This window comes from Dendronephthya gigantea, unplaced genomic scaffold, assembly GCF_004324835.1.
Source record: "Dendronephthya gigantea isolate DGI-Jeju-01 unplaced genomic scaffold, DenGig_1.0 000027F, whole genome shotgun sequence".
In the NCBI taxonomy this organism is placed as follows: Eukaryota; Metazoa; Cnidaria; class Anthozoa; order Malacalcyonacea; family Nephtheidae; genus Dendronephthya; species Dendronephthya gigantea.
This window is the reverse complement of record NW_021163037.1, coordinates 1,353,685-1,376,588: the sequence shown is the minus strand read 5'-3', so window position 1 is coordinate 1,376,588 and position 22,904 is coordinate 1,353,685. Positions and strand designations below refer to the sequence as shown.

Below are 22,904 nucleotides of genomic sequence, written 5' to 3'. Positions count from 1 at the left end.
TCTTGCAGCTAAAGCCAACTGCGTTGAGATTGTTAAACTAATCACGCATTTCAATAATTGTAACTGTTAACATAAAGTCAATGTTTTCAGGCAAACCATATCAAGAACTGACAAGAAAAGTTTCTTGACGATACCCATTGAGGGTCTTTTTCTAATCATAGTCAATAGAAACATGGTCCACAAATACCATATACTTGATAAGGGTGCTATATTGCTATTGCCTCCTTGTTTAATTTTTTAGGTAATTCATAATCTTCGTTGTGGAAATGTTTGCATGACTATGTTCAAATAGTTTCTAAATAAAGTTGCAAAAAATTGTGGGTGAAATAAATATACGCAGTTCACATCGTCCTGAAGGGAACGAGATGCTAAATAAATTAGGTTATTATTAGTGAGTGAATTTATAATTCAGAATGCGGCTCATGAACGGGTTTTGGGTCGATGCGACGGCGTTGGTCAAGTCTTGACTGCTTCTTGGCATGAAATGCGGCATGTAATCGTGTGTGATGATCGTGGTCGGGCTCGGGGTCAGTCGAGTCATCGTCGTAACGCTTATTATCGTCGTCGTCATCGTCCGACTCAGGCTCGGTGTCTTCCCATGGGTCCAACGTTTTACCATCCTCTGCTCCCTCGTTGCCTGACTCCTCTTTCATCTTGGCCAAGAAGTCATACCCTTCAAGTCGAGGCTTCCACTCCTTTGTTTTCAATGCATCTAATATTAATGAAGGTTAATAAAGAAGTCACTAAGTTTTAATCCAAGGCGAACTTGGCTCCCGCGGGGGTACCTACCAGGAGTATTTCTTAGCTTATATACAGAATGATGCATTTATGTTACTTTCGAACAACAGAAGAGAACAATCAAAAAGAAAATGCAACCCAAACAAGAAAAGAAAATGCATGGAAATGTTATGAACCAGTTGGAACAAGACCAGACAGACATAACATGGTTGCATGGAGGAAACACGAAGTCAGGAACAGATGCAAAACAGAACGAGACAACCAAATAGGAATACACAAAACGAGGCCAGACAAAAAAAAACAGATTGGATAAAAAAAGAAAGAAAAAAAACAATAGATGAGGTCAAAAAAGAAACAGAACGAAACAAGACTTCATGAAAACTGATAAAAGATTATATTTACGTGTAAACGTTTCCGATCCAGATAAACAGGACTTAATCCAGAACACCAATTTCTCCTTCTGCAATTCACCTTTGTAGTTGTAGGTGATGCCCTGAAATATAACTTGTTGAATTCAATTTTCTTATACCCTTTTAACCTCCTTTACAGCAGCATGAAAATAAGTACAATGCAACTACATACGATAATGTCGGTTAATCTGAACACATGCGTTTAAACCAGCATACCATGAAATAGCCCTTTTTCACAATGACGTCAAACGCAGAAAGCCTGATGTTACACGAAGTTCGATTTGCTCGATAGTTTTGTGGAGCCAATTAAATTTCGTGTATAGACTTTCCGCGTTTGACGTCATTATAAGAAAGGTCTATCAAGACACGAACCTTCTGGTGGTAAACAAGAACAATAGCTGAGGTCATATCAGATTTGTCTTTGTCACTTTGCGAGTAGGCCATCAATATATCACGGTTCATTTCAACGGAACTATCAATATTTTATAATTATCAGTTTGTAGTCTGAATTTTCAATTCGGAAAAATGATTGAACGAAAATTCACTTCTCTAATTATTAGGCGTCACATCCACGAGACTAGAACCATACCATATATAGCTATAAGACTGAACTGGGTTTTTTCTTATTCGGCTTTATAAATTCTAAACAGTGCTTCCAAAGGACATCACCCTATATACGTTGTTGGTCCAGTGTCGTTACCACGGACATTCCTACCGGTATTAATAGCTATAAATAAACAACTGGCTAGGTGTGTGATTGCACCGCAACCTCTTGAGAGGTAGCATCACTACCCTGTCTTTGATCCACGTTCTTGAACAGCTAGCTTCTCAGTTCAGAGATTAATCGTTCACTATACATTATAGTCGTGGAACTAACATGGAATTTAGCACATGCAGTTGTAGGATGTAAGTACAAACATATAGACCCCACTTTTTTCATCAGAATCGTCATGCTTACTTACATGTCAACCCAACAGAAATTCACTCCACCTGTTTCGCCAGATTTCACAACATCAGCGATTAGCGAGTTGACATCGACATTATCTTTCTTTATAAATGCAACCAAAAACGGCTGTCCTTTGCTAAAGTACGCCGGGAAGTTTAATGGTGTAAGTTCTCCCTAAATAAAGAAGCGAAATCCTGCTTAACCAGTGCTCAAGTATAATGGAAGTGGCGACCCCGAATCGCATTTTTTTTTAACTCAGATGGGTTATGCTTGGGTGATGTACTTTTCGAGAGGTTTTACGTCTCGTGCAACAATTGCACCCGTTTCACCAGAAAAGCGAGTGACAAATATCTAATGCATATATGGTTGGAAGCGAACTTACATAAACCGGAAGACTTGCATGTTTAACAAACTGAACAATGGCCTCTTCTGTGTACTCCCCATCATACACAACCTTGCTCTGCAATGGATCGTTTCTTTTTACTAAAACGATACTTGGCACTGGCACACCAAGTTTTGAAGCACTATAATAAAAAAGACTCTTTGCAACGCCCGTTAAGGTGCCAATAATGGCATTTTAAACGGTAGAGATCACAATAAATCGCTGGTAGTAAGCAGCAACTTTAATTTTTGTCATGCAGACTTGTAGCAGTCATTCAGGAAACCTTATACTCGATTCAAATCGATCGAAATAGCAAGTTAATTCTGATCGTTTTAATAAATCTGAACGTAATGCTCCAAATTGAACGCAGCTCTGTCGGCTTAGATGCATCATAAGGGCTATTTCCCAGGGGGGTTTCGTCACACTTTGAAGCTGGGATAAATATCAACAGTATTTTTAGGAGTTTTTACAACAGGTGACAATAAAAATACATACGCGTCTGAAGCAACTTTTCCAGTTGCATATCCACATAAAAACTGTCCTTCCATTGCGCGCGCAGCAGAGGTGAAACTAGATACATCTTTAAAAGAACATAAAAAAACAGAATTTGTTAATAAATTTATCATTAATGGCAGAATTATCGTTCTGCTCTTGTGCAAAGATTCGTTTTAGCCGTGCCGGACAAACATTCATCTGATTATTGTCTGTGGTTGAACGAAAATGACTAAACGTGTACTTACAGTCGCTATTCACGACAGAGAATAGCCCAAGAACCGAAACATCAGCATATAGTATCGACGTCATTGGATACTTTCCTTCTTGGAATCCAACAGCCTCTCCATCCGAGGATAGTTTCAGTGGTGATGGGGCCTGAAGTCTGATATACAGAAGATGTATTAATTAAACTAACTGATTGAAATACAAAACTGGACTATTCTAAGTTTGCGTCTATTCCAGCACGAATCATATAGGAAATATCAGTGTGAATAACAAAAATAATGTAAAATCATTGTTTACAGAAACTCGTGTGCATCATGCAATGATTTTTCAAAATACGTTGTTGTACACGTGAACACTACGAAAGAGATGAAATTGCCGAAAATGGACAGACAAAGCCGCGAAAACTTACAGTTTAACTGTTTTCACCAAGCTCGATTCATCCAGAACACCATTATAATCCATCGGCGGTTGCTTTCTCCTAAAGAAGAAGAACTTTTAGCGACGTACTTTAGTAAACTTTATAAATAAAAACGTCACTATATACCCAGTCCCCCCTCTTCGACTTGACTGATCAGTGATCACTGTAATCACTTAAAAACTTATCATTCTGAAGAATAAATTTATTGAGCGGAAATACGAATTATCCCTCTCTCCCTCCCTCCCTCGTGGTTGTCATTTGGAAGTATATTTCCCTCCATTGTGGAAACCCTGCACCACCCCTTTGCTATGCATCTTAACCTCATTGGGTACACATTGCGCGACTTCAGCATGAGCATCACCCATTCAATCGCACAGAATAATCCATGTGTATATACCTGTAAAATCTGACAGTTGGATATAGCTTAATATTTTCCTTGCTACAAACATCTTCCCAGTCAAAACAGTTCACTTGCAATACGCCAATTTTTACACCGCTGCCATCGGGTTCGACTGAAAAATATGTGATTAATCATTGATACCAATTTGCGCCTTTTTTTATGCATTTTGCTCATTCAAACGCGATCGGCGTTTCTTTTACGCACGAGTCCTGCCACGCGTGTAAAGCGCGTGAGCCTATACGCTCAACTGAAAATATATTGTGCAATTACCTATCTTCTTTGCAGCGGCCGCGTAAGATGGAGAAAATGCTTGACTTCTTGCATCCCCTAAAAACGAAGTGCAGTATTAAAAAACGAAAGTATTACGCGTTAAAAACACTTTTAGAAAACAGTAATGTGATCGAAAGCTCCATTATCCATCAGGCCAAATTTGAGAGTACTCGTTGTATGGGCAGCCACGGCATTTTTGTATGAATCGCTCTGTTATTCAGTGTTTATTGCAACGTAAATACATTGGGCTTCTTTGGACGAGCTAGGGCTTTCAATCTGGGAGGTGTGTTTCCAGCTATACTAACGAAATCCATCTACTACACTTCTTCCGAACTTCCACTCAAATTATTACCAAGGTACATCTGCAAGTGCAGCAAAAATGGAATAGGGATAATTACTTACACGGTAGGAAGAAGAAGACAACCGAGGTGTCATATTGTCGTATAGTGGAGTTAAAACTGGTGTCATTTAGTTTAGGTATATGTGAATCATCCACAGCCTTGGTGTAATAAAGTTCATATCCAGCAGCGGCTACTTCGTCGTCTTCTGTCTCTTCGGCTGCATAAAAGCGTAAAAACATAAATGAAAACGGCGATCGAAGAAAAGGCATTTCGACTGAAGGTTAGAGTCAAATTAAATGATCGACTACATTCCTCGATTGATTAAAAAATTGCTTGCCATACATCGTACTACTGTAGTCGATAGTATCACAGTTACTGAATAATACCCAGACATAAACATCGTATCGTAAAAGCCTAAAACTTACGCGGTCTCTCTTCCTCTTCATAGTCCTCCGGCTCTTCGGCTTCTTCCGGATTGTCTTCGTCACCTTTACCAACAACCTTCTCACCTCCGTTACGTATGGACTGGATGTCAATATAATCTAAGCCACTCGCAGGCAATACTTTCACATCTGGTTCACTAAAAAGAAAAACAAATGATTTGTCTTTTGTTAAATTGCATGCATGTATATCATTGAACCCTAGGCCTCTCACGATTACCACTAGAGAATACATATGTACGTTATAAATACTCTGATATAGTATAATTTCAACGACCACTAATCTCTGGGTCTACATCGATCTACTTCGAAAAAAAGATCTAGGGATATTAATTCCCTATTTATGCTTTATTAAAATAAGTGCATGCGACCTCTTGTGGGTGATCATAATTTCCATGCATTGTATAGTTTTTTTCCTTTTTATTAATAAAGTTTTAGAGAACACCACCTAATGTCGTCATTGACCTATAATCGTTTCCTCATCAGGCACTTATGCGTTGAGATCCGCGTGTTTCCTACTAAGATGTATCCTTAACAACTATGATTTCACGAAATCTTTTCTTACGTACTTTATTTGTTTCTCGATAAAGTCAACCATGTCGTAATAACTGGAGGTTCCAGTGTACAAGGTGAATTCGTCAATGGGCTGATCCTTTTTGTGTAAACGTATGGTTGGGTACTTTTCCACTTTCTAAAATAAAGAAATTTCTGTATGAACATTAAGACCGGCGTATCTTGTGACGTCACGTGAGGTCATTAAACGTCAAACTAGTTACATACTGCATAGGGCACACATACTGCTAATTCTGATGGGAGATTTCAGAGAAAGTGATTCAGTGCACTGTGTAATTGATCCACGTATTGCTTTAAATATTGGATATTTGAATGAATGTAGCCTACATACGAGTAACGCCTGGGTTCATACTGGGTACCACTATATAAGCTACGAATAACGTATTCTTAATGGAAGTGGGTAAGAATTATCGTATTCAACAATATGTAAGGCCGTATGATTTTTCGACTGCTCGTACTCAAAATATTTCACGACTGAAATAAATCATAAGGTAAATGATATATAGGTTCCTATATATACACGAACATACGATAGAACACAAAACCAGTATATTATATATACTTACAAATTCTGGAGCCATGCCTCGATCGTTAAAAATTATTGAAAATTTTATATTTCTTTTCCTTGTTCCACTTCGGTCAAAGTGTCGATCATAGGTTCTGCTTAGTCGCTGATATTCGTAGCTTAAATCTACACACGCTTCGACCGCTACAATTCATAAAACAAAGTAACTCAAATGGGGAACACTTCATATATATATATATTATACTGTATACATGTATGGTACGTATATGTGATACGATTTTGTTCAATTCAATTTATTACTGAAAAGAAACCACTCAGGCAAATGAATCTAAAAACTGTACCGGCCCTCTGTCTCCAATAGGTGTTTAGTATAAGGGCTTCGCTACCCGTCCAACCTTATTAATATATACAACCGGCGCCATATACTGTATCAAAAACATACATGGTTTACAAAAGGCAACCAGCAAGTACTCCGTTTCCAACTTCTCAAGCAATGACAAATATTCCACCGGAGAGTTGAGAGTGAGAGACCTGCGTTCAGCTATAGAAAATATAAACAGTATAGTTAAATATAGAATCAGCATACATGCAGATGTAAAGTAAGGATAAAAACCTATACTTTATTTATTTACACGTACATGAATTCAAATATCATTTCTTTTTGTCAACATTAATTCCCAGCACAATTTTCCTAAACACTCGCTTAACCTACTTATATAGCACTTACATGAACTTCCAAATACTTCAGCTGGATGACTAATAAGATTATAAACAAGATCCACCAGGTTTTCTGCGTTCAACGATTTCTCCCGTGACGTAAATACGTCAACATATTCAAACTCCTATAACAAGACACATAAAAATGCCATTGACCTATTTATTTAGAGTGCTATAATATTTTTTGCCAGTTCTTACATATACATATTTGGCGCTTTGCAGTCAGTTTCGTCTGAAAAAGATGCATTCTATAGCATTTCGGGAGTATTTCATGCATCACACTTTCAATTGTACAAGTTAATCTTAACTCTCAAATGTCTCGCGAAAATGAAGACAGAAAGGCTATAGGTTTCAAAACGGGAGAATATCTATCTTACACGATAGTTTGAAATCACTTGTGTTCTTGTCAAGAGTATGGATGTCTCCCACTTTATGATTGCATAAATTGCATGAATTCAAAAATTATTTATTACGACACTTTCAAGAAATCGAGGCGAACATTTGCAAACTTTCCAATAAATTTCATTCAACTTTCACGTAATTATAAACGGCTCGAAATTGTGCTATATATATCTCACAGGTTCATTTTAATGCCTGTATACTCATCGAGCAAACTATTATGCATGAATGAAAAAACAAAAAATTAACCAAGAAGATGTAAGATGCAGATGTATATAGATCCAGATGTAAGATGCAGATGTAAGATGCAGATGTAAGATGCAAATGTAAGATGCAGATATATAGATCCAGATGTAAGATGCAGATGTAAGATGCTGCTGTACCTGCGCATCATCGTCTCCTGATTTGTGTCCAGGAATAAACCCAAGCGCGGGAAACGCACTATCCTCTGCCAAACCGAAGTGCCTCAAAAACCCAGGATGTTTTTCACTGGAAAATAAAACGGAAAACTCGATTATAAAAAAAACAGAATTATAGTTCGGGGGTTCGATATTAACTTATACACTTGATCAATATTAACTTACACTTGAACTACAATAAAGCCAACTGCAGATCTCACTTTCCTCGCAATTTCCTCGAGTTCAGCTCGGTATGCCTCAGGGTCCTTGTGATTCCTCACAAACATATACACTCGATTGATCGGTATAGATACGACGTCTTTGTTTGTATACGGGGTTTTCTCGTCTTCCCCAAAGATAACCTGCAAGATTCAAATACAGTCATTATACATTTGCTACAAATTAATTCCTGAAGACGAAGGATTTTTGTACCAGTATACGCATGCAGAGTCCGACCACCGAAACTTTGACAGGTCAGTGCAAGTTATTTCGTTTTAAGCTAAACAGTGAACTCTTTTTGCATCAATATTAGGAATTTAGGAACTTTGACAGGTCAGTGAAAATTATTTCGTTTTAAGCTAAACAGTGAACTCTTTTTGCATCAATATTAGGAATTTGGTGTTTGATTCATCTCAAAAAATTCTTGAGAGGTGTCATTATTCGCTACATGCAATGCATGAAATTTCGAAAATCTTGAGAACGCGGTCAATATATACAAATATATATAGGTACACCCCATGGGGCGGTTGTATACGAAAGCTGGATAGCGCTGTCCAACGGATAGTGTTTTTTTTCAATTACTCCAAAATTGTCCGTTGTTTGGTATAACCTGGTAAAACTTAGTATTCTTAAATTCGTATCATTAAATTGGTAGCCTTAGTATTCTTTAACAATATTAGCTTTAAATCTGCAGTTTTGCTGCTTTTCAAACATTTTTACATGCAACGGTTGAAAAATCACTATATCCATCCAAGTGGATAGTGCATGTATGCAGATTTCGCACAACCGCGGGCCCATGCAGTTGCATGTTATATCAGTTTTTTCGCACTGCTGTAAAGGGCCTGTTACCTACGGTGCAATTTTCTTGCAACTTGCAATGCATGCAATTCTACTTTTGAGAGTTGTAAATTTAGCAACTACCGAACTTTTATCTTGATACACTTCATGGCGTTTCTTACACTTACATTTTGAAGTCTATTCACTAATTTACAACTCTCAAAAGTAGAATTGCATTGCAAGTTGCAAGAAAAATTGCACCGTGTAACAGGGCCTTAAGAAATAATCAACACAACTGATACGTTGTCCAATTATGTCCACCAGTTTCATTCATATTCATGCAGACTTTACTGAACAAGAGTGAAAACGGTTGTGATTAAGGTATATACACGTAACGTCGCTTACTGCTTGTGGTAATGTCAATGATTGAAGAAACGTAGCCAAAGATATTACTCGGAACTCGTTATTGTAATGGCGGACGTCGCACTTTCCTTCTTTACATAGGAATGCTTTTAGTTTGCTGTCGGTTCCATATATATGCCTGTTAGCGGACAAGAGAAATACAGTTTTATTTAACAATTAGATATTTAGATTATTATAGTTTGAAATTTCTTGATGATATATATACTTAACTATATTGATATATAGCTAACATCGACGAATTTATGACGAAAGAGAAGACATTTGTTATCTTTATAATTTATATAGTAGAGCAGTACACACGGTTTCAAACATTCGTCGAATTACAAGATAGCAGTTGAAGCTAATTTAACACATTGAGCATATTTTCCCTTAGATCGTGTGAACAGGGCGTCGATCAGCACGATAAACCAAACAAAATCAATTTTGAAAACGCTCGAAAACGACGCCCCTGTGCACACATGGCCTAACTAGCGTAATAAATTCATGTAATAAAGATCGTGAAATACTACATACATAGGAGTATGTAAAATGTGGGAGTCTTATTTGACACATACTTGGGTAATTTCGTGGTTAAATAGAATTTGAACGTGTCCCCAAAAGCAAAGGCCACTTCCAAAAGATTGCGATGATCTGAAAGCAGTAATAATAATCAAAGAAAATAACAGTGAAAGGAAGGAGTCATCAGGCAGGTTTTTGACTATTGCTCACACAATTGGTGTTCAGTAAATTCATAGTGATCCGTCCGTGCATACTTATACATGCAGAGGATATTATACGCGCGGTTGCGCGCGCAGATATGGATTTTATGTTTGAGTGGTAAGAACGACATCTCACGAGTGGGCGCAACGAGATTTCATTCTTGCCACAAAAACATCTTTTTGCTACCGTGTAGGCGTGTAATGTTCTGTTCATTATATAGACTTATACTTGGACTTAAGCGGGAATATCAGTTCCGCATGTCACTCCTACGCGTGACATGCAGAAAATACGCGCACCTTGTCCCGGATGTAGTATAGCGTAGTAGAGCTACGCTAGAGTGTTTTAGTTCCCAGTAAGGCAGTAAAATACCCCTGATCATATAATAAATGTGTTTATTATATGCATGACAGCTAATTGTACTTCACTTCTTTGTTTTTCGTCCAAAATATATTCCCAACATATAAACATTCAATTTGTATATCAATTCATATATACTTGTGTTAGGGTTTCTCTTTTTGTTAAAGAGCGCTCATATTCAGCATAGGAAAGGGCTGGGTGTGGTCGTAGCACACGGCCGTCGACAGAATCAAAATTTGCTGCCTTGCCATGCATATAAGCAAAGCTGTCGCCCAATTTTTACTATTGAATTTTATACTGTACCTTTCATTCCTATTTCTTTGACATTCGTAACAATTACATTCTCTTTCCCTCGCGCATCAGCCAAAATTTTTTCGAGATCTTCTTCGGTTTGCACCACAATCAACTCATCCTTCAATAAGAACCTAAAACCCCAGATTCAAGCCGGTTAATATCCCCCAACATGACACTACAAGACTAGTTTATAACTACAGTTCTTCCGTGAGCAAAAAATTGTGCATGATGTTGCCAGTAGATAAGTATATATAGTTTGCCAGTTTTGTTCTCATGTTGTTCGTGTGGTGTTTGTAGAATAGGCGAAGCAAGCTAGCCCGTTTAGCTTAAACGGTGGATAAAGGTCCTGTTACAAGGTGCAATTTTTCTTGCAACTTGCAGTCTTGCAATGCAATTCTACTTTTGAGATATGTATATTTAGGACAATAATTTCTATACTGTAGTATCACATTTTTTTGGGACTCACTGTATAAATTAGCCAAATAACTTATTAGCATTCTCAAGAAAACAAAGAAACACAAATGTAAAAAGGTGAAAACAAGGAGGACAAAGGGCTACGCCTACGCATGACTGGATTCACATGCATAGCAATCTGCTTTCAAAACATTTTCGTACAGGGTGAGTAAAAAAAACTGACACCTTTGAAATTCAAATTAACTGTAATGTGACAGAAGTTGCCTAAAATATATCTCATGGGTATACGAAGCATATCAAATAAGTGAACCATTAATTAACCTAAAACATAAAGTTTGTTCCCTTTGGGAGTTAAAATGCCTTCTAAGCTCCGTTTTTCTAGCACAGGCGCCACGTTCAGAGTTAGTTTAATTGGTTTAAACACTTTCGCATTAATTAACCACGTCCTGTTGATTGTACAGGGTGTCCCCAAAAAAAGCAACCACTTAAATATGCAGAACATTATACAGCTCTAAAGCACAATAGATAAGCACCTCTGGGAATTGAAAATGGCTCTTAATCCTTCATTTACAATGCTAAAAGTCATTTTAGCTGAACTATGGTGCAAACCCGAACATTATTAATATTCTTGCATATTTAAGTGGTTGCGTTTTTTTTGGGACCCCTGTACACATGGTAATGGGTCTGTCATGGGGATTGTCAAGTTCCAGCCATAAGTTCGCGGCTAATTTGACTTTCAAAGTGTCAGTTTTTTTTACTCAACCTGTATAACCATGTCGTCAATATGCATTCGTGTGTGAACGGAAAAATAGCCAGGCTTGGGCAGCTTTGGAACCAGTTCCATGTGGAATTTAAACAATTCCGGTACAGGCGGTACTGAGTGAGGTAGACTTTGCTGGGGATATATCATATATAGTGTATATATCTACACAGCAAGCGTTTGTAAGCCGATATGAATTAAAACAGCGATGCATCTAAGAAGCATATGCAGGTTCAGGTTGAACATCAAGCACAAGAACCAATATCAGGTGGTTTAAATTCAAGTAAGTGATCTTATAGTACTGTAACTCAATGTCAAACGATGCCGAGCATAATGTACAAGACGAAACGATTTGGTCCAGTTTCTTCCTGTGAACACGTAGAACCAGGCTCAACCAGCCAAATTTGCATTCATTTTCACTTTGTGAACTACTGAACAAAACGAATTCGAGCACGGTTCCAAATTCATCCGGTCTCGTGTGGCATAGCCTAATTTGTGGTTCATTGTACTAATGTACTTGATGAGTACTGAAGAATTTTCCAAATGACAGTTCTGTATTACGATTTACGACACGAAACTACAGTCTACAGCTTTGATAAGTGTGTGAAAGGTTTTCTTTCCGTGGTGTTCCCGGGGGGGAAAAACAAATTTCTTGCGATTGATAAAACGAGTAATCTAGACGCTAATCCATCATATATATACAACGCATATATATTAAAACGTATTGCATTTTAACACTGGGTTTGCAATATATTTTTGGCCTTTTGGGACCGACTGTCGCGTTTGGCGCATTTGCCTCATTGCCTGCCCGGCCATACCGCTATTTTATTCGAACCACAGCCCACAGTGTATTTAGCATGATACGGGTGTAAAATAATCCGCATATAGATCGCGTCGAATTTTAATAAATCTGGTTTTGCAAAAGAGCAAAACTGAAAAGTCCATTTTCTAAAAATAATGTGAACGAAAATTGATTTGCATAAATTACATCACATGTACAATTTGGCGCCGTTTCGCATTTCCAGAAACCATCAAACGGCGACAAAAGGCCGCAAACCGCCTATTTTCCGTAATTTATATTTCAATTTCCTAAATCCTAACTTACCGATGCAAGATGTTTGCCACAATGGAGTGTTCGTTATTGAGTTTCTTGATTGGAAATGACTTCAGTAGCTTTTCATCTCTATAGCAAACAAAATGGCGAATGGCTTTACAGGTTATGAATGCAGTGAGTATTGATGTGCGAGAGTTTATGATGTAAATGAATTTTGAAATGTCCACAAAAGTTCCAAGAAGAAATCAAAACATTTTCGCAAAATGAATTCCAATTGCACACATTAAATCAAGTCATATAATCGTTCATAATGTTTTTTTTTAGTCAACTGCAGCAATGCATGGCCCTGATAAATGTGATTACCCATTACTAAAATTTATTTATGTTATCTAATGTTCAGACTGATCTAAATAATAAATTTGTTGTGCCATCAAATGAATACAATTTTGCATTGTGATTGCCTTGCACTATTCATCCAATGACAGTATTCATCAAATAAACATAAACACAAATAACACAAATATTGGTGGGTCTGTCCATCTCAAAGACAGAGTTTAAAAAAAACAAAAATAAAAGCAATGTGTAATCTTGTTCACCTGTGTAATCGACACCGCAGAAATTGGTGTTGGAAGTCAAATATCTCATCAGTTGCTCACATTTGAATCCTAGTATTCAGAAACTGCTGTCAAAGAAAATTCTATCAAATAAGTTGAAAACAAGTTCAATTTTTCTTCCAATATCGGTTTTGGAAACTTTTGAAGGCTCTTCGTATGCATCTGCCACCGTAAAATGGCCATTTTAAGACATTTTCAGACATTTTCAGATGATTTGTTTTTGCCGTGTGCAAGCTTCAAATCTTTTGTGCAAGAGATATTTTGTTGAGTAATTATAAATCTTTTAGCTTGCCGAATTTAAAGTCTAAGTATTGAGAATTACGGCTAAGTCTACCAATTTCCGCGGTGTCTGTGTAATCTAAATTACTTATCGAATGTCACCATGCAAACATTCAAGAATATTATTAATGTGTAATCTGTTTGAAGAAAAAATTTAAATTAAATTCCTTTAGGTATACTTACTTAAATACAAATAAACTGGCATCAGATGGCTCTGAACAATACTTGTGCCCAACTGTGGAACAATTCACCTATTAATAGTGTATTTAAATATAGAATACAATATTTCTTGTTGAGCCAATTGATGTTGCCATTAGGGGGTATTTAGACTTATAATAGCGCTCATCTAGGAAATCACCATGTCAGGAAGTTTTTTGTCTTTCAGAAAATGCATGTATCCACATGTATGTGTTCAAAGGAGCATATTTGACAAAAACTATTATGATAAAATGTATTTTACTTTAATTCAAAGATAATTACCATATGCTATGTGTGGTTATGCATAAATAAATTTAATGTGCCTGCTACATTTGCTATGCATAAATAAATTTAATGTGCCTGCTTCAGCACATACTGTAAAGCAATATTAAAGCATAGTTGTAGCTACTATACCCAGAAGGGTAGAGAGCACCTATATTATGTATATTCTCTATCTTTCACAGGCCCTTGGGAATTACTAAGGTTGGCTTTTCTTATATGCCTTGTACAATTACTTCTGTTTGATTTTTATTTACTCACTCAAACAAATGAAAATGGGTGCTGATGCCACCCACTCAATTACCCAAGTTTACAATACAATATCAGAGTTAAATGGCCAAAAATCATGCATATAATTGCATTGGGACCCTAACTGAGCCAATGAATTGCTGTGCTCTGTTGTACTTAACCACTGATAAGTCTAGTGTAATGTCCAGTGTAAATTGACCCACTGGATAAAAACATTGGTTAAATACATAGATATATTTTGCACCTACTGTATTTAAACCGCTTGGAGTCTTCTTTGGTTCAAACAAATTATCGGGTAGAATCATGCACCAATTTATACAATCATCTACATCTGTGTAGGCTTTTAGGCCTGAGGTGAAATTAAGACAGCTTTAAGCTGAAGACAACTAAACCTTTAAGTGCTTTTTCTTGTTGACTTAACATGCCTCAAATACTTATATATAAATATAAGACAAATTTGGTGATCCATGCGCACAAATTTACAACCAACTCTACACCACCTTTCCAAACTGTACTCCATACGATTCTAAGCTGATAGATGATTGGGTGTATTCCTCTATAAATAACGGATATTTCGTCTGTGCGTCTAAAAAGGAAATCGAATGTGTACAACAGATATAACTGCAGTTAATGCCCTCGTATGATTTATTTGCGCAAACAAACGTTAAACTGAACACACTACACTACAATTTCAATCGAAACTAGTCACTGTATACCTTTTGTCTCGAAATAGATAACTCTAATATCCAGCGTTCTCACAAAATCGTCGATCTCGTCCGCCGATTTTAATTCGACAATATCAGCACGGCCAACTATCGACAGTACAAATATTATTACCGGCACAACTATGACTTTTTTCGCTAGCATGTTGTCGTAATCGTCAAAACGAGAGACATATGTGTTACAACAATGCTGCGCAGAAGGAAACAAACACAAATACACACGTTCCTGTGAAAATCGGGATTTTTGTTTATATCGAGTTGCTTCATTAAGCTGAAGGCACGTCGTGGACCAATAGAATTACACGATATAATGACATACACTTTTAGCATTTGTTTACTCTGCGGGGTCTCCTTTGCTTCCGCAGAGGTTTGTAAAATTAAAAAAACAGCATTTTGAATGTTTTATTTTAAATCCTAAAGAAAGAAATGATATATTAGAATATTAATTTCCACACAGTGTGATTAGAGATATGCTAATTTTACTATGCAGCTGTACGTGGAATACAAAAGAGCAGTAACCCCCAAACATTCGGAAGTTCCAGCTGGATTGTTGTCATCCGGTCATCATATTAAAAAGACACGTCTTCAGCAAAGTAATGAACCAGGCCAAATAATCCGGAAACGTCTTTTTGCAGGCCCTCGTAAATCCCTGGGAAAAAGTATATTTTAAAGTGGCAAAACAATATCAACTTCCTACTTGTACTCTCTTGAGCGTGCAACGTGTACACCACTTTTTAAGGATTTAACAATTTAACGTAAAGAAATTAACGGTATCTTCCGACGTGGCGACGTCCACTCAAAAATTTTGGTTAAGTTTTTTCGGGTAAAAAATCCGCTTTTATAAAATGCATGATTCAACGACTAAACATGTACATGCCATCAGCTATTTGTGAGCTAAACAAAGGTGTACATGATGTACGTTATGTGCCGAAGACACATGTGGAAATACCAACTCGTCAAACAGTCGGCTTCTCCCCCCGATGGATCGCCGCCTCTGGTTTCGCGATTGATTTAGGACCTGACCTGACTCCTCCGCAGTCCCTTAGTTGGACATTAATAGATCAGTAGTAATATTTATAAATATAGATATTTATAGATCAGTGGCTAGGAAAAGTCTCTAATGTTTCATCTTGGCGCGTTCCTTCGCGCGTTGACGCGCCATTATATAATTATAACTAGCAGTAATCACAGATTAGTGATGTGCGTTTGGAATGTGTTGATTTCGATTATAATTATAATTATTTGTTTGCGTAACACCAAAGCGACTGGGGACGAGTCAGGGACCTGACCTGAGAACCGGATTTTTTTCGAGATCGATCCATGCCCGACACTGATTGTCATTCCGCCTCTGCAACTAGGAACGGAGTTAAATCATCAATGTGTTTCCAGTAAAATTGGATACAAGAGCATTCCTTGCAATTTTCGTTGCACGTTTTCGGCACAGTATAGCTAATAGGTCAAGAGTTGCAAAAAAGCTGCGGGTACCACTCGAAGGAAGGTTTGCTTTGAATGAGGTTTCCGAATTCCGAGGAAGTTTCAAAGTTGAACACTGTAATTTGATCACAGGCTTGTACCAAAAACCAAATATTTCTTTATGCTGGTTGCCACTTGACTCATTGACGTAACGTCATTTTAAGGAACGTTTTCAAAACTTGTGTCATAAAAGTTGCGCAAAAGTGAAATAGTTGTTATTGCCAAGTAGAATGTTATGTTAAATCTATTTGTTAAGTAAAATAGTTGTTATTGCCAAGGAGAATGTTATGTTAGATTTGTTAAGTAAAATATTGTTTTTGCCAACATTATGTTGGAACGGACGATGGACCTAACAAGATAACGCAGAAATGCTCCCTTCTGGGCGAAAGAGAACGGAAACTTCAAATTGTATGCGCCAAAAGGGAGTCACCAGTTATTATAAATAGAGAGCTAAATTGTACGAACGAGAGATTGTGAGTAGATTGTCAATAGATTGTGAACTTTTCGTGAATAGATTGATGATTAGAACCGAAAATTGAATGTAAACAGATAGAGAATTAAACGTAAATAATCAAAAATACGAATTAGAAACAAGCGTGTGCGAGCTTCCCTGAACGCGATTGTGGGCAGAGTTCGCGAAAACTTGAAATCCTACAGGAGGAAAATTGAACTCTTTTTTGCAACTCTGCTATAGGTACAGTATATATAGTGAAATCCAGCCAATTCGCGCTGCCTAACCGCAACCAGTAACTAAGTTAAAGGGATTAAATGGAGGTTACAGTCGCTACTGCGCATCGGTTCTGCTCATAACAATGGATAGTCTACTTGTTTCAAAATTGCTCGAATTTCGCATGTTTTGCATATCTCTGAACATAAACACTCTTTCATATTCATGTCAAATATTCTGACAAATTCAAAACTTTTGTTTACATTTCGGACTGTACCCCACCTTTAAATATACAGCACCGGGCTGCACAGTAAAGTAGCCCTTACTGTTCATGTTTTCAGTAATTGCGTATAACACATGCCGTGTTTCAATGTTGTAAATCGTTGTTTTGTTCAATATTAGTTTCTCTAAAACAGCAAAATATCTCCAAGCTTTTTAGATTATGTTTGTTCGAGAGTTGATTTACGAGTGAAAATGCATACCTGCATGAATGTGATCGTACAGATCCAGTTTGCAATTTCATCAGCGTTTTCAAGCCAAGGCTTTCTAATAATGGTTCGAGTGGTTTATGGCCGCTTTTCACATTCAGTAGACAGTAGACTTTTCACATTTAGTATAAAAGCTATCGCCTACATCTGTTGATGACCGCTGTTCTATTGACGTCCGAGCACGCGTCTGGCAATAGGTGTTAGGCTCACCCATCCCACGCTGTTTCAACAAAGGTGAGATTTTGACTTGCATCACATCACTAGAGCCCCGTTTACACTACCCTCAATTTATCGGCTTGGCTAAACTTGACACATGGACTATACTTTTAAATCAGTACTGAAATTAATTTGCCAAGATAATTGATGATTTCAAATGTCGGATTAAGAGAAAGGAGCATAGAACGTAGAACTCCCTTCTAGAATGAACGGTTGTTATAAATTAATGTTTCCTTCCAGGTGTTCGCCCTTGATTCAGTTGATTGTCCCATGCAGATAATAGTAAAATAGTTCTAGTTAGTAATGTTTCAATACATACATACATCATTTATTAGAAGCTCCTCGAAAGGCTTTTCAGCTCTAATTTACACTTCTTAGTAATATACTATATATCGATATATTTACAAGGGTTTGAATTAATTTACAAATATGTCATGGTAATATTTTAAAAACTCCAATTTAAAACATTGGTTGAAATTTACATTAACAGGAATTACTTATTTAAGAAATTCGTGAGAAGGTTTTTCTTCATATTAAGTTTAAAACTTTGGACTGTCATTCTAGATTTTAGTGAGTCCTCAAGGCTATTCCAAATTGATGAAGCCCTATATAAGAAGGACCTTTGAGCTTTAGAAGTTCTACAAAGAGGTTTATGTAATTGTTTACTCTGCCGTGTTACACGATTACTAATCTCAGAACGAGTAACAAACTTTTGACATAAGTAATCAGGTGCTAACTTGTTCATACATTTGTACGTCATAACGCAGTCCCGTAGATACAAGACATCCTCGACGGGGAGCCAATTCAGTTGTTTTAAAGGCAGGTGTTATGTGATCATATTTACGGGATCCTGTCATTATGCGAGCAGCAAAGTTTTGCACTGTCTTAAGTTTGTAAATGTTCTTTTGACTTGTTGAGGACCAAACAGTGGAACAGTAGAACAGCTTGGAGAAGACATAAGATTGTATTATCATTTCCAAAGTTGATTTCCTAAATAGGTTCTTGATTCTATTTATTTGATGCAGTTTCTTCATACAAGATGATACTGACTGTTTGATGTGTTCATCAAATGATAGACTTGAATCCATAATTAGGCCAAGATCTTTAGCATGTTGCACTGGTTGTATTGTTTTCCCAAAAAACGTAAATGAGGTACCGGCTGGAATGTGTTTCAACATCTGCTGTGTTCCAAAGAACATAATCTTTGTTTTATCTGGGTTAGCAAGAAGGCAATTGTTACTTAGATAAGTAGCAACCGTGAAGAGATCATTATTTACTGTTGTTACTACATCTTGTAAGTTTCCAATACAAAATGATAAAAACAGTTTGGAGTCATCTACATAACTTTCGAGTTTGCTATTTAGCGGAATACAAGGAAGATCATTAACGAATAGATTGAACAATAAGGGTCCAAGTATACTGCCTTGTGGAACTCCTTTCGTTATGGGAAGTAAGTCCGATATTTCGGCGCCAATCCGAACTGCTTGCATTCGTCCGGTAAGATAGCTCCGAAACCATTCTAGTGTACTTGACGAGATTCCACAGTTCTGTAACTTGCGGAGGAGACAATCGTGGTCAATACTATCGAATGCTTTGCTCAAATCGAGCAAAACAAGAACAGTAACTTTCTTTTCATCAATAGCTTTGAGAATATGGTCAGTTACCAACAAGTGAACGGATTCAGTCGAGTGTTTACATTTGTTGCCACTTTGATGACTTGTAAGTCGATTATGTTCTTCAAGATAATTTGATAATTGGTTAAAGACTATTCTTTCACAAATTTTAGAATTTGTTGTTAACAAAGAAATTGGTCGGTTATTACTTGCAACTTCGCAATCTCCTTCCTTTACATGCGGCACTACTTCAGCGATCTTCCAAGCTTTGGGGAATGTATTGGAGGTGAACGATAAATTAATTATTTCCGTTAAAGGCTTAGAGACAGTTGATAAACAATCTTTCATAACCTTTGTAGTCACTTTATCCATGCCGGGTGATTTATTTGAAGGCATATTCGTTACCACGGTCACAAGTTCTTCTCTAGTTATTTGGCTGAGGGAAAACTGCTCTGGCTCCGGGTAGTGTATTAAAGGTAGATCCTCTGCAACAGGAATTTGGTGCTCTCGTGCTAATTCCTTAACAAGTTCAGCTGTAGAATTGCCCACGGAAACAAAATATGAATTAAACTCATTCGCAATCTTTTTAGGATTTGCCGATTTTATTGAATCGTTTGGTTTATCTGATGTATACCGCCGAATAGTTTTCCAAATGGAATGACTATTGTTCTTATTTTGCATGATCTCATTATCGACGAACAATTTTTCCGCTTCGGTAATCATTCTTTTAATTTCAGTCTGTGCCTCTTTGTAAAGGGCCCAGTCAATATGGCACCGCGTCCTCCTTGCTTTTCGTAAAGAGCGTCTCTCACTTTCATTTGGTCTTTTATTTCGGGAGATATGAAGGAACTTGTACGATGTTTAAATGACATCAATTTAACTGGTGCATGTAGTTCCAATACTGGAAGGAAGGCATTGTTAAATTGTTCCACACGAGTGTCTATATCAGTAACATTTTCTAAATTATTCCAAGAAACTTTCGAGATGTCATCACTAAATGTTTGGGGTTCATACAGCTTGTATGATCTAGATCTAATTTGAAAAGGTTTAGGTTTTGATGCCTTGAGGCGAATTGAAGCTGTTACAGTAAAATGATCGCTAATTGTATTTTCCAAACTGTAGAGCTAATAACTTGGTGTGGATTTGTTGTTAGAATAACATCAAGTAAAGTTGTTGATTCCTTTGTAACTCGGGTTGGTTTTGAGACAATCTGTGATAGATTTAGCATGGTACAAAGTTCCTTTAAGACTTGAGATTCAGGTTTATTAGATAACAAGTCACAATTGAGATCTCCCATTATAATTATGTCTTTACCGTACAAAAAGGCTTTTATAATAGAGGGCGTCAAGTATTGTTCCAAACAAGTTATTTCACAATCCGGTGGGCGATATACAACACAGAGTAAAAACGATTTTAATTTTATATGTTGAATTCTTACCCACAGTTGTTGGAAACCATTTTCCGATGTAGATGATAAATCTGTGACTTCTTTTGCTTTAAGATTATCACGAATGTAAGCACATACTCCACCTCCACGTTTATGACGACGATCGCCTCTAAATAGTTTGTAACCTGATATGTTTACATCCCTATTACTCACCGTTGAGTTCAGCCAAGTTTCGCTCGCTGTGAATATGTCCCAATCGTTGTCAGATACTAATTCGTTAACCTGAATGAAGTTCGTTCTATTCTTTATTGAGCGCACATTAAGGTGTGCTAGACTAACATTCCTTAGGGATTTACAGGCTGTATTTTGTGCCGTCAAGTCTGGTCGTACATAGATTAGATTCGCCGGACATACTTGTCGTCGGAAATTTGTAGAAATCCTTGTTCTACGGGTCGATATTATTGTTGATATATTGCTTTCCTTACGTGAATTGTTCATCGAATTAGCTGGTTTCGGAATAACATTACTAACTGGACCAGGGTTAGGATGAACATCGCCAGAGAGTTGTAATACCTCATTGTAAGTCGCTTGGCCATTTGCATAGTAAAGAGATCGTCTTTTACTAAATTTCTTCCTTACACTTGGATAATACTTGGTAAAATTTGTACATTTCCCTAATTCTTTAGTTATGCTACGTGTGGAAAGAGTAAGACAGTGTCCTTCCATCCTAAAATGTTGTGAGTATCTGTCTAAATGTATTTCAACACCAAGATCAAGTGAATAATCCGCTTGGCTGATTTCATAGCCATGACCAAGATCGGATATTACTGCCAATTTTACATTATATACTGTCGGATTCTTTATTCCAATCGCATAGGGTTGTTCACCAATTGATTCCTCACATTTTAAGTCGAGGATCTGGGCTAAAAGGTTAAATTGAACGAAAAAAACAGCAAAGGTGTGCAGAGAAAACATGACCACAACACCACGCTTATTGCACCATATAACGTTAATAGAATTCTTTTTAATAACCTCAAGTACAATCGCACACTTTCGACACAAAATAAAAGAAGGAATTCTCTATAGAGGCTATATAAATATATAGATTTTTGAGAAAAATTACTTTGAATATTCAAGTAACTATATGCACAATATCACTGGTAAATGTAATCGCATGGGGCCAAATTATGGATTCATTTCACGAGTATTGCAGTATTCCTATTTTAATTTTCGCCCAAATTACCCAAGCTTCGAAGTGGCACAGATAATTCGGCGATAATTGATATGAATGAAATTAATCCAAATTTTTACGAGGAGCCGATGTAATTTCATTTTACATTTTAGCAATATCTGGGTATAATCCGTATTTCATCGACTGTTGCACGACAGATGTTATAGGACCGACACACACCGGACGTGATTTGCTAGCGCAACGCGATTTTTACGAATTTTTCAGTTTCATTTTTCAGTATTGTGATATTCTTAGTTATTACTGAATGATAGTACATTTTGACTGGCCTGGTATCCATATTTCTCAAAATGTTCTTTCAGACTTGAATTTTGTTTTAAAAATGGATCCGCGTTAACGAATCGCGTCCAGTGTGTGCATGTGGACCTTTTGGCGTGATAAAAACAACGAGGATGCAAAAAAAATCGAAGGTGTCTTGTCTGATGACAACAAGATGTCTTATAGTGCGTGCAAAACAGTGAATACCTATACCTCAGATTTTAAACATGTTTTTTGCATTGATGCTGTTTGCACCATGTAGACCAAGTTATCAACTGACCTTATAGTAATCGCGATCTATTACACCTCCTGCAACTATACCTATCAAGCATGATTGTTCATCGTGCATTGTGTGAAGTCGCGTAAAATATATTTCATTCCCGCGTATAAAAATTTAAGGTCTGTTCAATTTTGTCGCATCCAGTCTACTTCTTCATAACGGACGTCTTAAGTCTATTGACTTGTAATGTATATGGGCAGCAAATCAACTAAATGGCAGTGCTGTTTTATCAATAACACACTACATTCCTTACGTCG

The 22,904-nt window shown here is 37.0% G+C and overlaps 1 protein-coding gene across 1 annotated transcript; it reads right to left on the bottom strand.

Annotated features, from left to right (window-relative positions):
• Position 1: 1 nt before the first annotated feature.
• Positions 2 to 15,384, bottom strand: LOC114523354 (thioredoxin domain-containing protein 16-like). Its single transcript, XM_028544250.1, has 25 exons — positions 15,011 to 15,384; positions 14,795 to 14,880; positions 13,752 to 13,819; positions 12,727 to 12,804; positions 10,457 to 10,578; positions 9,652 to 9,727; positions 9,080 to 9,215; positions 7,865 to 8,040; positions 7,664 to 7,769; positions 6,892 to 7,006; positions 6,607 to 6,705; positions 6,205 to 6,347; positions 5,635 to 5,756; positions 5,051 to 5,205; positions 4,687 to 4,842; positions 4,285 to 4,341; positions 4,012 to 4,126; positions 3,606 to 3,674; positions 3,217 to 3,353; positions 2,972 to 3,056; positions 2,477 to 2,618; positions 2,111 to 2,268; positions 1,521 to 1,620; positions 1,141 to 1,231; positions 2 to 712 (listed from the first exon to the last, which is right to left on the bottom strand). The coding sequence occupies exons 1-25, from the start codon at positions 15,159 to 15,161 to the stop codon at positions 402 to 404; spliced, it is 3,054 nt and encodes a 1,017-aa protein (XP_028400051.1). The 5' UTR covers positions 15,162 to 15,384; the 3' UTR covers positions 2 to 401.
• Between the last annotated feature and the right edge of the window lie 7,520 nt (positions 15,385 to 22,904).

Coding starts and splice junctions, on each gene's coding strand:
- LOC114523354 (XM_028544250.1), bottom strand. CDS start 15,161: ATGCTAGCGAAAAAAGTCATAGTTGTGCCGGTAATAATATTTGTACTG. Junction 12,805..13,751: donor GCCAGTTTATTTGTATTTAA/GTAAGTATACCT, acceptor TGTTTGCTATAG/AGATGAAAAGCTACTGAAGT. Junction 10,579..12,726: donor GTGGCAAACATCTTGCATCG/GTAAGTTAGGAT, acceptor CTGGGGTTTTAG/GTTCTTATTGAAGGATGAGT.